The sequence below is a fragment of the Hemicordylus capensis genome, chromosome 2 (genome assembly GCF_027244095.1).
Source record: "Hemicordylus capensis ecotype Gifberg chromosome 2, rHemCap1.1.pri, whole genome shotgun sequence".
Lineage (NCBI taxonomy): Eukaryota > Metazoa > Chordata > Lepidosauria > Squamata > Cordylidae > Hemicordylus > Hemicordylus capensis.
In genome coordinates, this window is record NC_069658.1 from 178,461,192 (window position 1) to 178,480,684 (window position 19,493).

The 19,493-nt window shown below is 46.9% G+C and overlaps 1 protein-coding gene across 2 annotated transcripts in view; it reads left to right on the top strand.

The window, feature by feature from the left end:
* LOC128345922 (calcium-binding mitochondrial carrier protein SCaMC-3) overlaps positions 1-19,493 on the top strand; it is a 63,859-nt gene that overhangs the window by 17,240 nt on the left and 27,126 nt on the right. For both annotated transcript variants that reach the window (XM_053298603.1, XM_053298604.1), the window contains exons 3-4: positions 15,211-15,298; positions 16,149-16,260. In XM_053298603.1, coding sequence (XP_053154578.1) covers positions 15,211-15,298; positions 16,149-16,260 — 200 coding nt within the window. The remainder of the gene's footprint in view (positions 1-15,210; positions 15,299-16,148; positions 16,261-19,493) is intronic.

Below are 19,493 nucleotides of genomic sequence, written 5' to 3' on the forward strand. Positions count from 1 at the left end.
TTGCACGTCCTGTTTCACACACTTTGTCCTCCCTGTGTTCCGCTCCCCAAAACCAGCTTTAAGCAAAAGGCACCCAGTTTGGTAATAAATCTCTGAATTTGTTGACCTCTGCTTCAGTGGAGAGTGTTTTATTTCAGTTTTTAAAAGCGGGAGGCGGGGAACCATAGGAACATAGAAAGCTACCATATACTGAGTCAGACCATAGGTCCATCTAGCTCAGTATTGTCTACACAGACTGGCAGCAGCCTCTCCAAGGTTGCAGGCAGGAAAAGCTGGAGACCATTTATGAGAGAGATGTCCCCCCTGTGTTCCGCTCCCCAAAACCAGCTTTAGGCCAAAGGCACCCAGTTTGCTAATAAATCTCTGAATTTGTTGATCTCTGCTTCAGTGGTATTTTTAAAAGAGGGGAGGAAGCTGGAGACCATTTCTGAGAGAGTTGAAAGTGGTATCACTGTGGCTTCCCATGTTGTGTACACATTCCTTTTGTCTCTGTCACCACTGAGCAGGTTTTATAGGTTTTGAAACAATATAAACACCTGCAAACTGTGTTTACCAGAGATAAACTTGGGATGAGCATACATGCCGCAAGCAAAATTGTCTTTGTGAAGAAATTAAGAAAGACAGCAGCCATAACTGAACAGGGCATTTGAGAAATGGGACAGTTGAGTCCCTCAGAGGTTGGTTTGTTTTTTCAAAATCCCATCACCTCTAAGACCCTCTAACCAGAAGTCATTGCACCCTTTCTTGCAGCACTTTAAGGCTATCTCATTGCCTCTTGCCCTGTGTGGTCAGGGACTATTCCTCTTTCTCTCACTGGGAAAAGATGGCTGTGCTTGAATGTATTTATGCAGGAGCTGGAGTGGGCGAGAAAGTGCCAAAGAAGAAGACACTCCTCAGCTAGGATCTGGCTCTAAAAATACTCCAGGATGCTTTCTGTTGCCTGATGAGCAAAATAATAGGAAAAAAATCAGAAGGATCCCCTGGATCTAGATGCAGACTTAGTGACCATCATTCATGCCTTCAAAACTTGAAAGTTCAATGAACTTTATGCAAGGTTCTCCTGGATATTTGTGCAGAGGCTTCAGCCAGTGCAAAACACCCCAGGTCCTTTCCATAGCCCAAACGTCAGCTTCTTTCTGAACCAGTGTAAGGCATTTTTATTCAAACTGGCTTTTGGGAGCCAGGATTAGGGTAGGAGAATTTATATATTGAAGTCATTCACACAATCAAAAACTGTGTTCTACCTGGGTTTGGGAACTGTGTGGACTTCCAATTTTTGATTGTGTGGAAGCAATGTTAGAGGAAAACCTGGGTAGAAGTGATTGTGTGGAAGCAAGGTACGAGAAAAAGCTACCCAGGTTTACCTCTAACCTTGCTTGCACACAATCACTTCTACCCAGGTTTTCCTCTAACCTTGCTTGCACACAATCAAAAATTGGGAGTACACACAGTTCCCAAACCTGGGTAGAACACAGTTTTTGATTGTGTGAATGACCTCCTTGTTACCTGCCCTGAGTGCTTGGAATGCAATGGGCAAGAAGTCCAATTAAATAGTTGTGAGCAAAACAGGGAGTCAGGGCTTCACGAGATGCATCTGGGTGCCCAATTCATATTTCTGCTGCTTGCTCCCTGTGAGATGCAGGAAGAATCTCTGAAATGTATTCACTCGCACTTTCTGATTCTCTCTGGCTAGAGACAGACAAGAATTTTTAACAAAGTTGAAATGTGTCTGACAAGAAACCAGTGTCCAAGATCCTTTAGGCTGTCTAACACGGCTGCAAGGCTTTCTCTTTATGAAAAGCAGACACACAAATAATGATTTCAGATGGTACAGAATTTGGTCAGTCGATTCAGAAGACTTCATATTGAAGAATTCAAATGAGAGCAAAAAGTTGCCACTTATATAAATGCCACACTACAAAATGACACATTGGCTTCCCCGGCTGCAGATTAAAACTAAATGTGTGTTCAGTACTTCTTCAGAATTAGCAAATGACTGAAGCTGCTCTTCTGGTTAAAATGCAGTGGATATCAAACTTCAGAGCAGAATATAATGTATCAACTAATATATAGAGCATGAAAAGGTAAGGTAAAGTGTGCCGCGTCGAATCTGTGTCGACTCCTGGCGACCACAGAGCCCTGTGGTTGTCTTTGATAGAATACAGGAGGGGTTTACCATTGCCTCCTCCTGATCAGTATGAGAGAATGAGGCGGATCTCACGATCAGTGAGACCTGCCTCCAGAGGGTTTGCAGGGAGAGCAGGCTAAGCCCACTCTCCCTGCAGCAGAGGCATATCTAGGGAAAACAGCGCCTAGGGCAAGCACTGAAATTGTGCCCCCACCCCGCAAATATCTGACATCCATCTTTCAGATAACTTCACCATAATATCAGCTCAAAAAGTAAAAGTCAAGCTTATTAATCTTTTAATTAAACAATTATGGCACTACCTGAAAATTATAACTGCACTTTACTTGCTTTCAGTGATGCAAATTGCTGAGGCAGCACAGATACAGCCTTCTTCAGAAAGCAGGAATCACACCTATCAGCTATTCAGAGAGGTACTGGAGACTGGATGTAGTCCTTACACTCCCTGATCAGCATGTTCATTGCATTCCAAATCCAGCATTGTGTATTAGCAACCCCCCGCCGCCACCTCCCAGCTGCTATCTGCCAGCAAGCAGTAACATTCACATTTTTTATATCCCGTTCTTCCTCCAAGGAGCCCAGAGCAGTGTACATACTTAAGTTTCTCCTCACAACTACCCTGTGGAGTAGATTAGGCTAAGAGAGAAGTGACTGGCCCAGAGTCACCCAGCAAGTCTAATGGCTGAATGGGGATTTGAACTCGGGTCTCCCTGGTCCTAGTCCAGCACTCTAACCACTATCAAGGTAGTGTGTGCTCACCTGCATTCCCCGAGAGTCCCCCGAGCCGGGAGGTTGCTTTTTAGCCTCCTGGTCGGGGGTCTCCTTGCGGGTTTCGGTGGCGTGGAGCCGCGCCACGGCAACACACGACCGCATAGCCCAGGTTAGCGGAGCACTTGCTCCGCTAACCTGGGCTAAGGGGAGGGCTTCCTAAGCGGATAACCGCTGTGAGGCCAGGTTCCTCACGGTCTGCTAAAATCAGGCCAGCCTCCCCTAGCCTGATTTTAGCCAATCGTGAGAATAGCCCTGGTGTCTTTCAGCACCTTCCTCTATTGCTGCTGCCCGATATAGGTGTTTCCAGTGGGGATTCGAACTGGTCACCTCTGGCTTGCTACTCAAGTCATTTCCCGCTGAGCCATTAGGTGGCTATATAGAGCATGTACATATAGATAGATCACCATCTATCTATAGATGGTGGGAGGGAGCCTAAAGGTGAGACAACCTTTAAGCCAATTCAAACATCCTTTAGCAGACTGTTGCTTGCAGAGTTTAGGAAACAGCTTAGTCAAATATTGAGTGTTGTCACCAGAACTGGTTAAGCAATTCTCAACCTTAATCAAGGGTCAAAGGAACCTTCCTCCAAACCAGCTCTGGTTGACAAATCTTGTTATATTTACTTTAAGCAAGGTCCAGGTGTGCTTACTTCATTATTTTGCTCACAAGCCATATTGGTAGCTTTAAGTCAGGCTGCAGCATTTAATTTGCTCTATTGTTTTTGATTCTGTGTTATGTTTTTAAACTAGACACATTGCAAAAAGCAACATATAAATAAAGGTAAAGTTGTGCCATCGAGTTGGTGTTGACTCCTGGCGCCCACAGAGCCCTGTGGTTTTCTTTGGTAGAACACAGGAGGGGTTTACCATTGCCATCTCCCTTGCAGTATGAGATGATGCCTTTTAGCATCTTCCTAAATTTCTGCTGCCCGATATAAGTGTTTCCCATAGTCTGGGAAACGTACCAGTGGGAATTTGAATCGGCAACCTCTTGCTCGCTAGGCGTTACTTTCCCCACTGCGCCATTTGGTGGCTACCATATAACATATTTATATATAACATATAAATACTGTATTTATTTATTATTATTTGTTAGATTTTTAGACCGCCCTTACAAAATAGTGCAGGGCGGTTCACAAATATCATCAAACAGTTAAAATCAATCAATGATCGGGCATAACAAATTTTAAAGTACAATAAAACAGCTAAAAAGTAAAACAATTCAAAACTTAATAAAAACCTGATACATTACGGACCCTTTAAAACAATTAAAAAACACTGGAAGGCCAGGCCAAACAGGTAGGTCTTTAGGGCTCTCCTAAATGCCAACAAAGAATTCAAATTACGGATTTCTGCAGGGAGTGCATTCCACAATGTAGGAGCGGCTACAGAGAAGGCCCGCCTCTGGGTTGCCATGAGATGAGCCGGTGGCAACTGGAGCTGGACCTGCTCAGATGATCTTAGCGTGCAGTGGGGATCAGACCAAAGAAGGTGCTCTCTAAGGTAACTTTGACCTAAGCCATTCAGGGCTTTAAAGGTAATAACCAGCACTTTGTATTTTGCCCGGAAACTTATCGGCAGCCAGTGCAGCTGTTTCAAAACAAGCATAATATGGTCTCTCCGAGTTGCCCCGGAGACCAGCCTGGCTGCCGCATTTTGGGCTAACTGAATTTTCCGAACTACGTACAAAGGCAGCCCCACGTAGAGCACATTACAGTAGTCAAGCCTGGAGGTTACCAGCTGGTGCACCTGGAGGTCGTCATCCTCCAGGAGTGGATGCAGCTGTCAAATCAGCCTAAGCTGATAAAAAGCACTCCTGGCCACAGCCTCCACCTGAGATACCAGAGTGAGGCCTGGATCCAGGAGTACCCCCAAGCTGCATACCTGCTCCTTCTGGGGGAGTGTAACCCCATCCAGCACAGGGAGATCTAACTCATCCCTCAGATTCTGAGCCCCTCCAATGAGCACCTCTGTCTTGCTTGGATTCTGCTTCAATTTGTTATCCCTCATCCAGCCCATTACTGCCTGTAGGCAGGCATTTAGGGAATGAATACCATTTCCTGATGAAGGAGATGAAAGAGAGAAGTAGATTTGGGTGTCATCAGCATACTGATAACACCCAGCACCAGTTCTCCTGATGACCTCACCCAGCGGTTTCATGTAGATATTGAAAAGCATTGGTGACAGAATGGAGCCCTGAGGGACTCCATATAACAGCTCTCGTTGAGAAGAGCAACTGTCACCAAGCTCCACCATCTGGGATCTGCCTGAGAGATAGGAGCGGAACCACTGCAGAGCAGTGCCTCCTATCCCCAACTCCCCCAGGCGACCCAGAAAGATACCATGGTCGATGGTATCGAATGCCGCTGAGAGATCCAAGAGAACCGACAGAGTCATACTCCCTCTGTCGATTCCCCGGTATAGGTGGAATCAGGCCGACCAAGGCTGTCTCGACCCCATAGCCCGCTCTAAAGCCAGTTTGAAATGGGTCTAGATAATCAGTTTCCTCCAAAACCGCCTGGAGCTGGTTGGCCACCACCCTCTCAATCAGTTTGCCCAACCAAGGGAGAGTAGAGATTGGCCTATAATTATCCATCGCCGAGGGATCCAGGGATATTGTTTTGTATGACAAAACAATATAATACCAGACCCACACTCCACAAGGAAGGCAGTACTTCCCAAGGCATTTCTTTGATTCCCACATCACCTCTGGTCATACAGGTTTTGTAGGCTTTTGAAGCAATACAAAAGCCTGCTACCAGAAGTGAAAGTGGGATAAGGAAGCACACAGTGTGCAGCACTCCAGCTCTCAAAACAACCTTCAGTTTTAAGGAAAAAAACTCCTTTGTTTCCAGCCTGAGAGAGATCGATCATACATTTCAGAGCCTGAGAGCCACGCAAGGAAGGAAGGGCACTTACCAGCTCAATGCACTGAAGTTGCCCGTCATAGGATGCCTTTAATTCTTTCATTAATGTTCAGTGTACATTTTGTCTTGTTGATGTTCTAATAGTTTTCATTCCAGCATCTCAGGAAAATGTGTTCATTTTTTCATTGGAATTTTCATGTGACTTAATCTCTCATGCTTGCATAAGCACAGTCAGTTTTTCCATTTCAGCCTTACACCATTCTTTCTTCAGTCACTCTGAGACCTGGGGAACTGGGGTGCTTTTTTCAGTAGCTGGCCAAAGTAACTCTTCTCTTTTATTCAAGGTTCCCATTGAGATCTGGACTGGGGCTAATGAAGTCTTTCCCCCCACCACACTTTAAGTTGTCATTGGGGATAGGACAGGTGCCCATGTCTGCTGCTGCTGCTACTACTACATCTCTTGTCTCTGAATTTGGACAGTGTTTTGTCAGGGTGGATTTGATTTAAATCAAATTGATTTAAATCACAATTTAAATCACTAGTCAGTATGACTAGATTTAAATCATGTTTTTTTTTAAAATATAAAGACTCATTCTTGCTGGTATAATCTTAATATTTACAACCAGATGAAGGTTTCATTTTTGGCCCTCTTCTAGATAGAAAAATTGCCCAAAGTAATCTTACAAAACCTCTGGAAGAGCATGACATTGTGAATAGATTAATGGAATTCATTTACCAAAAAACCAACAACATTGCATAGGAGCAAGCTGCTGCATGACACTCCCCCTTCCCTTTCCTATGTGAATTCCCCAGTTGGCCTTAACACTAGTTACAAGTTCCATCAGCACAACGGTTAATTGAGTCAAGGCTAACCGGAGCCTTTATCTTGGTGGCTGTGCAAAAATGTTGCAAACTCTGTTTCAGAGATTTTAAGCTGCCTTGCTGAGCTTCACTTGGGTGTATATACAGTAGGAGGCTGCCTGTACTGAGCCAGACCAGTGATCCATCTAACTCTGGGGTGCACAGCATATGCTCCGGGGCTCTGTGCAGCCCACCAGGACCACTTACAGCCATACTGATTCTAGTCAGAGATGGCCTGAAGGGCCCTCTAGCAGAGCTCCACTCATCTGCAAGTGAGATATCTGGAAGAGAAAGAAAAAAGGGATCCTATGTTTCTCTTTGAGGGGGATGCCTTCCTTCACTTTTCTCCAAGTACTGGAAAGAAGCAGAAGTGACACCCGCCCACCGCCCCACTGACTTCCACCGCATCATCCAAGCAAGTGTCAGAGCCCTGTGGGCAGAGGACAAATTGAGCTAAAGTGGGGAGAGTTTGCACTCTGGGACAGAGGCGTAATGATAGGGGGGGCAGGAGGGGCATGTGCCCCAGGCGCCACTCCCTGGGGTCACGTGGGGGGCGCCAAAAAGTGCCCCCGCCGATCCCCGAAAATTTACCGAAAAAATTTTCTTGTTTGAATTGCCGCCACCGCCACACAGAGCGACCGAGCAGCAGGCTGCAGCCAACCGCACCACCAGCCGCCTGCCTCTAGAGAAGCCCGGCGGGTGGCGGCTGCGAATGCAAACCAAAGCCAAGCTGCCTAAAAGCGCTCTCTCTTGCTGAAGAAGCCGAAGTATTTCCAGCCAGCCTCCCTCCCTAGTCCATACGACCTGCTGCGCCCTGGTTAGCATAGCTGTGCCCTGGGTGGGCGAAGCTAACCAATGGGGAGATGAAGATGAGGCTTTGAGAGGGGGCGGGCTGGGCAGCTGCAGCGCGCTAGGCGGGGCTGGGCGAGTGGTGGTGAGGAGTGTGCGCGGCTGGCAGTGGCGACGGCGCTGGGCCAGTCTGAGAGCCAGCGTGAGGGAAACACACACGGAGAGGGGCGGGGCCGAGGGGATGGGGTGGCCACGGCTGTTGCTGTCCCTCGCGCCGGAGGAGGCTCCAGAGCCGCCAGCGGCAGCAGTCTCCCTCTCTTCCTCGTGCCGGCGCTAGGGCGCCCTGTTTTGTGTTCCTGCCTTCTTTGCTCAGTCAGTTGGGTAAGGAGAGAACTGAATTCGGCGGAGGCCAGTGCGAGTGGCGGGGGGTGGGGTGGGGAGTGGGAGAGAGTTAGGTAGCTGCGTCGCCGTCCCATCCTGCCCCCGGGTTTCCTTCAGGGTGCTCGGCAACTCCTCCCAGAGTCTGGGAGGACAGTAAGCAGGGGTGGGGGGACATAGAGAAGAGGAGGGGGCTTTGAACACTTCAGGTCAAGGTTGATTCTGGCCCACATGGATATTTGAGTTGTGCACCTCTGATCTAGCTCAGTAGTGTCTGGTGTGGCTGCCAGTGGCTTTCCAAGGCCTCAAGCAGAGATCCTTCCCAGGAATCCCAAGGAGAGGAGAGCTGGTCTTGTGGTAGCAAGCATGACTTGTCCCCTTAGCTAAGCAAGGTCCGCCCTGGTTGTATATGAATGGGAGACTAGAAGTGTGAGCACTGCAAGATATTCCCTTCAGGGGATGGAGCTGCTCTAGGAAGTTCCCTCCCTGGCATCTCCAAGATAGGGCTGAGAGAGACTCCTGCCTGCAACCTTGGAGAAGCTGCTGCCAGTCTGGGTAGACAATACTGAGCTAGAAGGACCAATGGTCTGACTCAGTATATGGCAGCTTCCTATGTTCCTATGAGTGGTACCCAAGATCCTTTCAAATGGAGACCTCAGGGACTGAACAGAGATCTTCTGCATACAAACCATATTTAGGAGAAAGCAGGGACACGTATAAATTGTTGTGAGGTTGCAATCTGTATTTATTAAAATCATCAGGAGACTGCTTAGTCTGCCTGCTCCCTCGGCAAATACCGTACGCCTGCTGTAAAACGGATTATAAAGTCTGGGCTATATATTGCATGATCTGAAATATCTAGTATGGAGTCTTGACTTCTTGGACACTTAGCTGATTGTCTTCTCGGCAGGTATAAGAAACTAGGGGGCGTGGAAAAAATAAAGCAGAAAGCTAACAGTATCTGCAGACAAAAGTACAGCCCTCTCTCCCTCCCCACATGAGTCCTTTCTTGAAGAACATCACTCTCTGGGCCAAAGAGTTGCTTTTGGCTCCTAGCTGAGAGTAGCTGTTTCTGTCTGGAAGGTTCTGTAGCTTGTTGTGGCTGGCTAGTAGCCAAAACAGGCAGTGAGAGAGCGCCTCCCCCCCTCGCTGCTGCCGCTGTCACCACCGCCCACTTAATAAGCTTCAGTTGTCCCTTTCGGACTAGACAAACCTCCAGGGTGGGAGAAGGCTGAGCCTTTAAATCATCAGTATTTACCATTTTTGTGGCACAGTTTATAGGCAAAGTACTTCACGCTTTGCTTCCAGAGCAGAGATTTACAAGACATTCTGCCTTTCTCTGCGGCAGGCACCCGCTGAAGGGTCACAGCAGCATCCTTCAAGCAAGGGCAAGAGGCAGGGAGAAGGACTCGTTCCTACAGACTATTTTGTGCTGCCACATTTGGACTTGAGAGAAAGGAAACCATCAATTAATCCTCCACTGGGAGCTGCCAGAGTCAGGCCTTCCCAGTGCCAGTTAACCCTTGAGAAGCTTGGGGAGGACACAAGATCTAGCAACTTGTTTAAATGCACTGAAGAGAGTCTCGCTGACCAGGAAAGAACACAGGGCAAAATGTACTACAACTGCTACAAATGTCTATATACGGTTTTTCAACAAAAGTGCTCAAAGCAGTTTACAGATGGAAATAAGTAATAAATAAAGATGCTTCCCTGTCCAAAAGGGTTCATAATAGAAAAAGAAACATAAGGCAGATACCAGCCACAGCCACTGGAGGGATGCTGTGCTGGGGTTGGATAAGGACAGTTGCTCTCCCCCTGCTAAATATAAGAGAATCACCACTTTAAAAGGTGCCTCTTTGCTCAGTTAGCAGGGGTTCAGTGCAGGGGACTAGAAAGGACTATCAATGGCTACTAGTCTGGTGACTATAAGCCACCTCCAGGCTCAGAGGCAGGATGCCTCTAAATACCAGTTGCAAGGGAGTAGCAGCAGGAGAGAGGGCATGCCCTCAGCTCTTGCCTGTGGGCTTCCCAGGGGCATCTGGTGGGCCACTGTGTGAAACAGGACGCTGGACTAGATAGGCCTTAGGCCTGATCCAGCATGGCTTTTCTTATGTTCTTATCTATTGGATCATTCTTAACCCCGTCCCCCTTTCTTCTTCAGGCCAAACTGCATGTTATCTTACATTTTAGGTTGAGCATGTAGTTTGTAACTATTCCCCACCCCCACTCCTTTACTTTAAATAGCAGCTGGAGGAGGGGCACAGTCACGTTTAGGACTATGGTCGGTGAGGGTGTGTGTGTGTGTATATAGATAGATAGATACACACACACACACACACACACACACACACACACACACCCCTTTTCACCTGTGTTGGAGTCCCAGTGAAAACTGCCTCCCTCCCAGATTTGCTGTTCGTATTAAGAAAGAAGTTGCTAATGGCAGCTTACTTTAAAACACAAAAAACAACTTGAGGGGCCAGGGGTGGGTGGAAAGTGATTTCTGTTGGGGCTGTACTTTAGGGATGTGCATGGAACGACCTTTGCGTTCTGTTCCGAGTTTCTTGCAAGCGTATGGGAACCTCTAGCTTTCAAAATCAGCACCTAGCCTTGCTGATAACCTAGAGGCATGGCATGAAGGATCAACGTTTTAATTATTATATTTTTGTCTTGCCCTTCCTCCAAGGCCCTCAAGGTCTTCTGCTTCATGTTACTCTCACAACAACTCTGCGAAGTGGGTTAGGCTGAGAGTGAATGAGTAAGTGACTGACTGAGTGGCCCTACGTCAGCCTGTGTTCTTCATGGTGGAGCAGGGTTTGGAACCTGGGCCTCCCCAGTATAAGGTCTGCACACTGTATGTTGCACAGAGAAGGCTCCCAATGCGCACAGCTGCAGAGAAAGGTAACATTAAAGTTGTGAGATAGAATTAGGCCCCAAACATATACAGTACATTTATACATATGTAACCCTTCTGACGACAAGCCATGCTCCCAGTCCCATTTAACCCTTCTGCAGTATCAGTGACAGCACTAAGGGCCAGATCCTGCTCAGCTTGGACACCCACATCTATCCGCCAGCATATTTGGTCATCTGCGCTATGTAAACTGGATGCCTTGGAAGGCCATTCTTCCCTGTCTGTAGTTGATCAGTAGTTTGCACGTGTACCTGTCCAAGAATCGGGGTGCCCCCTAGAGTGGCTTGCCCATTGCTGGTATCAAGCACTGGGAAGTGAAACCCAACACAGCAAGTATGACTTGATCAGCTGTCAGACATTCCCCTCCAGACGGAAACCCCAATCCTGCAAGGTGTGTTGGCTCATGGCACTAGTGTACAATGTGCATACGCAGCCTCAGCATGTGATGCATTCCCAAGATCCCATTAGCAATTGGCGAGTGATCTGTTCTATAGTGGTTGATGGAAGTTTCCCCTCTTTTTGAAGGCTATAGAGTGCTTCCAGTTTGTTTGTTTTTTTGGTTGTTGTTGTTTTTTGGGGGGCGGGATGATACAAAGCAGTCCACGGCAGCAATGTCCATATTCAGCAACACTCCCAACAGTGCTGGATAAGAATAACAGATCCCCTCTTCTGATTGTGCCATCCTAGTTACTATGATCTCTCCAGCACTGTTTCCAGCCACAATAAGCCTTGGGATTTCCCCTCTTATGATCATTTCAGAGTAATTTTCTGCCATTAGCATCACTGTGTGGCTGTTAAATAGCACTAAGAACAAATGCAATAAGAGCAAAAGTAGAAAAATCGACAACAAACAGCAAGTGCCGCCGTTGTAAAGAAGCAGATGAAACAGTGGACCACCTAATCAGCTGTTGTAAAAAGATCGCACAGACTGACTACAAACAAAGGCATGACAAGGTAGCAGGGATGATACACTGGAACATCTGCAAAAAATACAAGCTACCTGTAGCCAAAAATTGGTGGGACCATCAAATTGAAAAAGTTGAAGAAAATGAAGATGTAAAAATATTATGGGACTTCCGACTACAAACAGAAAAGCATCTGCCACACAATACACCAGATATAACTGTAGTCGAGAAGAAAGAAAAACAAGTTAAAATAATCGACATAGCAATACCAGGGGATAGCAGAATAGAAGAAAAAGAAATAGAAAATATCACCAAAGATCTACAAATTGAAATTGAAAGGCTGTGGCAGAAGAAGACCAAAATAATCCCAGTGATAATTGGCGCCCTGGGTGCAGTTCCAAAAGACCTTGAAGAGCACCTCAACACCACAGGGGCCACAGAAATCACCATCAGCCAATTACAAAAAGCAGCTTTACTGGGAACAGCCTGTATTCTGCGACGATATCTATAACAACAGCAACAACATTGACAATAAAATTCAGCCATCCTAGGTCCTTGGGAAGGACTCGATGTCTGGATAAAACAAACCAGTCAATAACACCTGTCTGACTGTGTAAATAAATAATAATAATAATAAATTGAAAGGCTGTGGCAGAAGAAGACCAAAATAATCCCAGTGGTAATTGGTGCCCTGGGTACAGTTCCAAAAGACCTTGAAGAGCACCTCAACACCATAGGGGCCACAGAAATCACCATCAGCCAATTACAAAAAGTAGCTTTACTGGGAACAGCCTATATTCTGTGACGATATCTATAACAACTGACAGTAAAATTCAGCCATCCCAGGTCCTTGGGAAGGACTCGATGTCTGGATAAAACAAACCAGTCAATAACACCTGTCTGACTGTGTAAACAAGAAATAATAAATAAATAATTTGATTTCTATACCACCCTTCCAAAAATGGCTCAGGGTGGTTTACACAGAGAATAATAAATAAGATGGCTCCCTGTCCCCAAAGGGCTCACATTCTAAAAAGAAACATAAGACACACACCAGCAACAGTCACTGGAGGTACTGTGCTGGGGTGGATAGGGCCAGTTACTCTCCCCCTGCTAACTAAAGAGAATCACCACATTAAAAGTTGCCTCTTTGCCAAGTTAGCAGGGGTGAAGTAAGGAATTAGCAGAGGTGCACCTTATTATTAGCAAATAAGCAAGGAATTAGCAGAGGTGCACCTCAAATGTCGCTGTAGTATGTTATATTTACTTACTAAATGTATAAGCATTCTTCATTAAAGAAAACTCTTGATGAAGAGATGGGGCTCCATAGGTGAGGCAGGCAAGAGACAATTCAAGTCTTCAGAAAGGCAAACCACTCTCCTTGCTTGCCATCAGGTGGCAAAGTCCAAAAAAGCAATCCCTCTCCCACTCTATGGTGTGTGTGTGTGTGTGTGTACAAATAAATAAAAATATATAAAATTATCTATCTATCTATCTATCTATCTATCTATCTATCTATCTATCTATCTATCTATCTATCCAAGTGCCTATATGTACATATGCACATGGCTTCTATCCTTCACTGCCTCTGAGCCCTTTATAAGTGTTTATTTTGCCATAACCTGTGCATTTCTAGCAAAATAAATGCTTGCGTCCAGGACTGGTGTCAGATGTTGGCCAGGTTGGGCCTGCAGTCTCCCCCAAAGGCCCCATGGTCTTTATGGGCAGTGAGAGTGGGGGCGGTTGTCAGGAGGCGGCAGTAGTGACACAAGCCTTTTGCACCACCCCTCTCTTGTCATGCCTACCTCCCCATCTGACCATGGGAACGTCCCCATGAACAATCCTATTTGTGGATCGGAACAGGTGGCAGAAGGCAAAATGATAATACCAGGGACTCTGGGGAAAAGGCCCAGGGAGGAGGTGCCAACTCCCCAAGATTTGCAGAAGGCTTCTCCCCTTTAGTTGGATGTGTGCAGGGAGGGTAACAGTTCACTGGCAGCTCCTCCTCCTCCTCCCATGCTCTGTGGGGGCAGAGAGGACAAACCCATTCACTGAGCAGGTGGGTGGAAACAGCCCCCTTCCCCTGGCACCATGTCCGTCCACCTGCGTCCTTCATTCTCGCTTGGGTAAGGGCTTGGAGCTTCAGAGAGAATGGGGCAGGGACACAACACTACAAAGCACTACAGGGCTTTGCCTCAGGGCCCCCACCCCTGCTGACTTCCTGTCAGACACATAAAAATGCACACCTTTTTTTCCGCCCAGAGATGATCTCTGAGGAGGAGTTAACCCATATGTTCAGTTCAGTTTAGTTTGTTGTGATCTTTGATCAAATACACAATCTAGATTAAATAAATCTACCCTGTGGGTAGATATCAGTATAAACACATGCATGCATATACATATGTAGAATCAGTTACATAGAAGATTGAGATAAAAAAGATAGGATAAAACAAAGTTAAAAAGAAAAAAGAGGGACGATTATAATTGACTGTTTCTGACACACCACGAGCTTATTTTAATCGCAGCCATGCAGAATTTGGCTACTGACTGCGAGACATAAGTGTGTTTATCAGAAAGAAATAAGTGTATATAAAATTCATCCAAATTGTCAGGGTATCTAAGGATGAGAGGAGCAATATATTAGGAACGCAGCTCATGATAGAAAGAACGATACAGAAGCACATGGCCATCCGTCTCAATATTCCCACTTCCACAAGGGCAGTCTCTCCAAATAGGGAACTCTCCTATACCTACCCTCCAGAGGGCAGCACATCCAGCCGAGCCAATGTCAGGGCTCTTCTGTGTGCTGGATAGATCAGGTCCTATTAACCCAATGTCAATGTGCTGGTTAGGACAATGCTATACTACTCAGCTCCTCTCTGAAGAGACCACTCCCCATCCTCCTACCCAGGTTTTTACTCACACATGACTGAAAATTGGGAGCACGCACAACCAGACACCCAGAATTGGGTAGAATGCCTGTCCCACCCCATTAACAGTAGTGTGAACTAGCTTCATGTTAAGAATATTTACATACCACTTTTCAAGAACAACAAAGTTCTCAAAGCGACATACAGATTTAAAATGATCTCCAGCCCAGCCCATCCATTACCAATCAATAGCACTCCTGCAATGTGGGTGCCAGGATGGTAACTTCCAGAGCTACACCAGGGTCTCACTTGTTCCTCAGGCCATGGCACATGCCTGTACCCCCTCTGCAGCCCTCTCTGTCTCTTTTCCAGGTGAGATGCCAGCAGGGGATTCCAGAATGTAGAAATCCAGAAGGCTAGTATGGCTGACTGTACGGTGTCTCCCTCCCCATCCTTACCGCATGCACCCCTGGACCAGCTACCAAACTACTTCTATCACCACCACTTTCTACCATCCCTTCAAGAAATCCCTCAAAGGAGTCCCTTTTCTGCCCCTCAAGCCCATCAGAGTCTGGGCACATCCTGCTGCTTCCTGTTAGGGGACCCTATAGAGCCCTTTTTGCTCCTCGGCTTTCCCTAACCCGTCCGTGTCCTGGACTGAACCCTGCTTCCCCAGACTGACCCTCTCTGTCCCTGTGCTTGTCCTTCAGGCCAGATTGATGTGTCTGAGATCCAGCAAACCTTCCACAGTCTGGGAGTTTATATCTCCATGCAACAAGCAGAGAAAATCTTGCACAGGTAAGGCTGGGATTGTACTTGCTTTGCACTGCCACTCAAGAAACCCCTTTTTGGTGGTCCAGTTAACTGGGTCAGGATAGGACTCTGCCACATTATGACAGCTGTGCTTGTCTTGGGGCAGGGGGGAAGCAAAGCTCAAGGCCAAGGCTCTGGTGCCAGGTCCAGCACTGAATTGGGACTAAGTGGTTAGGGATGGAAGGCAAGTTTGGTTTCTTCTGCCCTTACCATTATGCTCCCTTGCCTCCAGTGTGGGAGTTCTGTTCTGCCCTACATGGCCTCCACTTTTGAGGGTGATGGAGAGGGTTCTGAGGATGGAATGGGATATGGGTCTTTGGTATCCCCAGATTCCCCTGATGGATGGCCAAAGAAGGAGCAAGCTCTGGCTACTCAGAGTCCCTGGGACCTGGGAGGTTTTCACTGGGGCCAGGGTTCTCAGCTGGGACTTCCTCCTCCTCCTCCTTCCTCCAAGAAGGCCTGCTTAAGGTCTGAGTGCAGGTGGGTCCTGACACCCTCCCACCTTTCATCCATGCAGTGGCAGTGGTTGCAGTAGCTCTTTCTCCTCTCACACTCAGAGAATGGAAGAAGGGGGAGCATCCACTGTTACCAAATTAATAGAGAAGGTGGAAAGAGGAGAAGTTATTCCCATGGTCTCCCATCTAACCCCCTCAAAGGAGGAGGGCCCTTGGTGCTCACATGTTGAGGACCCCACAGACCTGGGGAGTCTGTGGGGAGCAGCATGATAAATCAGGGCATGATGCCCTTTAGTCTAGCCCACAGTGGCTTCTCCCCCCCCCCCACACACACACCCCATGCACCACACGTCACCCCACTGTGCTTGTGTACTCTGCAGCATAGACAAGGATGGCACCATGACCATCGACTGGCATGAGTGGCGGGACCACTTCATCCTCAACCCCTTGGAGAACATGGAGGAGATCGTTCACTACTGGAAACACTCGACGGTAAGCAAATTGACATTCCACCCTTATGGGAGGCCTGCATAACTCCCTTGTGCCAGGCCTGCATAACTCCCCAACCCGATTCTCAGAGAGCAAGTATAGCATTAGATGGTAGGCAGAGGCGTATCTAGGGAAAATAGCGCCTAGGGCAAACACTGAAATTGCGCCCCCTGTCCAAGCATCTGACACCCATCTTTCAGATAACTTTACCATAATATCAGCTGAAAAATACAAGTCAGGCTCATTAATCTTTTAATCTTTCAAAAACTATTTTAGCAGTGGACTTAGCCAGACCAAAAAATGCTGGAAAACTACAAATTTCAGTATGCTGGGGCTCATGAAATACCCAAATACTATGTGGAGGTGTACTTGGAAAACTAAACAGAAGTGCCTGTCTAATTCTCTACTATGCACTGTAGCATAACCATTACATAAGTTTTAAAAATCAATGGAGAATTTGACTTTTCCCAGATACTCTGTAAATAATTAAAGGATATGCAGAGTAAACTGTGTCACTGCTTGGAATATATTCTAGTCTTTCAGAAAGACAGTTAAAATGAGAGAAAGAGAGCAAGAAACTCCCAGTGGGCCTTAATATTAAGGATTTCACACTGATTCAAAGACAAATTCACCATTAATAGCCATATTAGCAAGACATCATATTTAACTCACTTATCACAAGAAGCAAAGTAAGAGCAAATGAATACAACCCTAGCTCATAAGCATCAGCTCAGTATTCATAAGCCCTGATTCTCTGTACATAGTGCCAATCTGAATATGTGTACAGTGACTTATATTATATATTATTATTATTTTACCTGTAGCCCCTTTGGGGGGCTTCCTAAAGGCTGGGGGGGTTGCAAAGGTTCCTCCTCCCCCCACTGGCCTCTAGGGCCTCGCAGGGACCATTTGAGCATGTGCAGTGGCCATTTTAAAAAATCTTTTTTTAAAAAATGGCCACTGAAAACAAAATGGCCACCGCGCATGCTCAAATGGCCTCTGCAAGGCCTGGCAAGACCTAGGGCCTCACAAAGGCCATTTGAGCATGCACAGTGACCATTTTGTTTTTGGCAGCCATTTTTTTAAAAAAAGTAATTTTACAAAATGGCGCCCCCCTTCAAGTGGTGCCCAGGGCACGTGCCCTGCCTGCCCTACCCCTAGATACGCCCCTGATGGTAGGTCAGTTTGTATCTCCTTGCACTCACCACTTGGCATGGCAATGCAAATATCTCTCCACACATATTGAAATATTTCAAATAACTATTTTAAAGCTTTTTATTAATTTTAATTTTTAATTTTTGGCTTTTTATTAATTTTTTTGTTCTTTATTAATTTTTAATTTGAAACTTTAAAAAATTATAATTTTAAATGTGGTTTTAGCATGGTCTTTTAACTTGTTTAACTTTATTAATATTTTACTTTACATTGTATTTGTTTTGTATCTGTTTTGTTGATGTTATGTGCCGCCCCAAGCAGTAGTGTACTGGAGGGCGGAGGATATAAATATTTTAAATTAAATTAATGTATAGATAAATATGATCATACAGTCACAGCTCCAGGTAAAGATGTTTGTTTTTCCATGTACAGTCCATAGAGTTCCTGCTATTCTCTTTTTAATTGGCTTTCCCAACTGATAAAGAAAAGAATGCAAGAGATCCTGTATTCCCTTGTTATTTTTCCCAAAAGAAAAAAGGCAGCCTCAATAGGGTTTTGTCAACTAATGAAGTCATCAGCTATGTTCATTGTCACCTATGCATACCACACACTCACCTCGGCACTCAAGTCAGCGGAGAAGTGGAGTCAAGGTAGATTCAAATTGGCATCCTACGTACTAGCAGTGGCGCACCTAGGTAAAACTGGCGCCTGGATGGCCCCCCCCCCCGCCATGGGACGGCCCCCTGGAATGAGGGGGAGGGGGACTCCTGCTGCCACCCTGTACCTGCTGTTCCGAACCGCCAAAAGTCACATTATTTTTAGCTGCTAATGTGTGCGGGTGGGGTTGGGGTGGGGGAGCTGAGCAGGCCTCTCCCTGCCCCGTCGCGGTGGTGGGCAGAATGGCTGCTGGGTCTGCCCTGTCTGGCCCAGTGGTCCTTGAAAACTGCAAGGCGCTCCAGCGCACCTGCGCGGAAAGGAGCACCTCGCAGTTTTCGAGGACCGCTGGGCCGAACAGGCAGGGTCAGCGGCCGCTCTACCCACCACCGCCGCCATGGGATGAAGAGAGGCCTGCTTGGCTCACCCCCCACCCCCTGGCTGCACACATTGGCGGCTGAAAATAAAGTAACTTTTGGCAGTTCGGCATGGTGGGGTAGCGGCGGGACGGGCGCAGTGTGGTGGCAGGAAGCCCACCGGAAGCTCCCCTTGTAGCCACCTCCCCGGTCTTGGAGGCTACGGCCTGGGTCCCCAAGGTCCAGAGGTTAGAGCACCTCTGCATCATAGCCAGGAGTACTGGGAATTCCAAACTTCCAAAGTTTTCTGGGAGAGAAGAGGGCCACTCTAGAATAAAGGGCCTGGAATTAGCACCAGGAAATTGTACTGCAATGTTGTCTACTCAGTGAAGGTTGCCCTTTGCTTCTGGCAGGCAGCAGAGCACAGTTTAGGCTTGGCCTAAAATCAAGACCTCTGGCTGCTGATAATAGTTTTGGCAGGGGACTGGACTCTAGTGGTTAGAGCTACAGAGTCTCTGCATCCTCCGCAACATTGCGAAGGGATCCCTTATCAGATGGAGTTGGGGCTGTGGCTCAGGGATGAAGCACTGCTTTGCATACAAAAGGTCTCTGATTGAATCTCTAGCATCTCCAGGTAGGACTGGGGAAAGACTCCTGTCTGAAACCTTGTAGAGCTCCTGCCGATCATGTAAGTTCTGAGCCAGGTAGACCATGGTTCAGCTCCATATAAGGAGCTTTCTTTGTCCTGCGATGTCAAGTGAAAATCAGCTATCTTTCCAGGCTTTTGTGTAGCTTGATGCTTGCTCAGTGGCCACTGCCGGTTAGTTAATGTTCCCAGAGTGATGCATATAAATCACTCTATGCTGCAGGAAACAGAAGCTGGAGCAGTTCTGAATGCAGGCTGTGAGTGAAGGTGATAGGTATTCCATTTTTTGCAGCTGGCTAGAGTAGGGTCTCCAAGGGCATGCAGTTTGCTTTTGGGGAACCAGTGCTCCTTTGAAAACTAGTGCTGCTTGGGGATCATCCTACTCACCCATGCTCAGCTTGTATCATGGCAAATAAGCAGAGTGC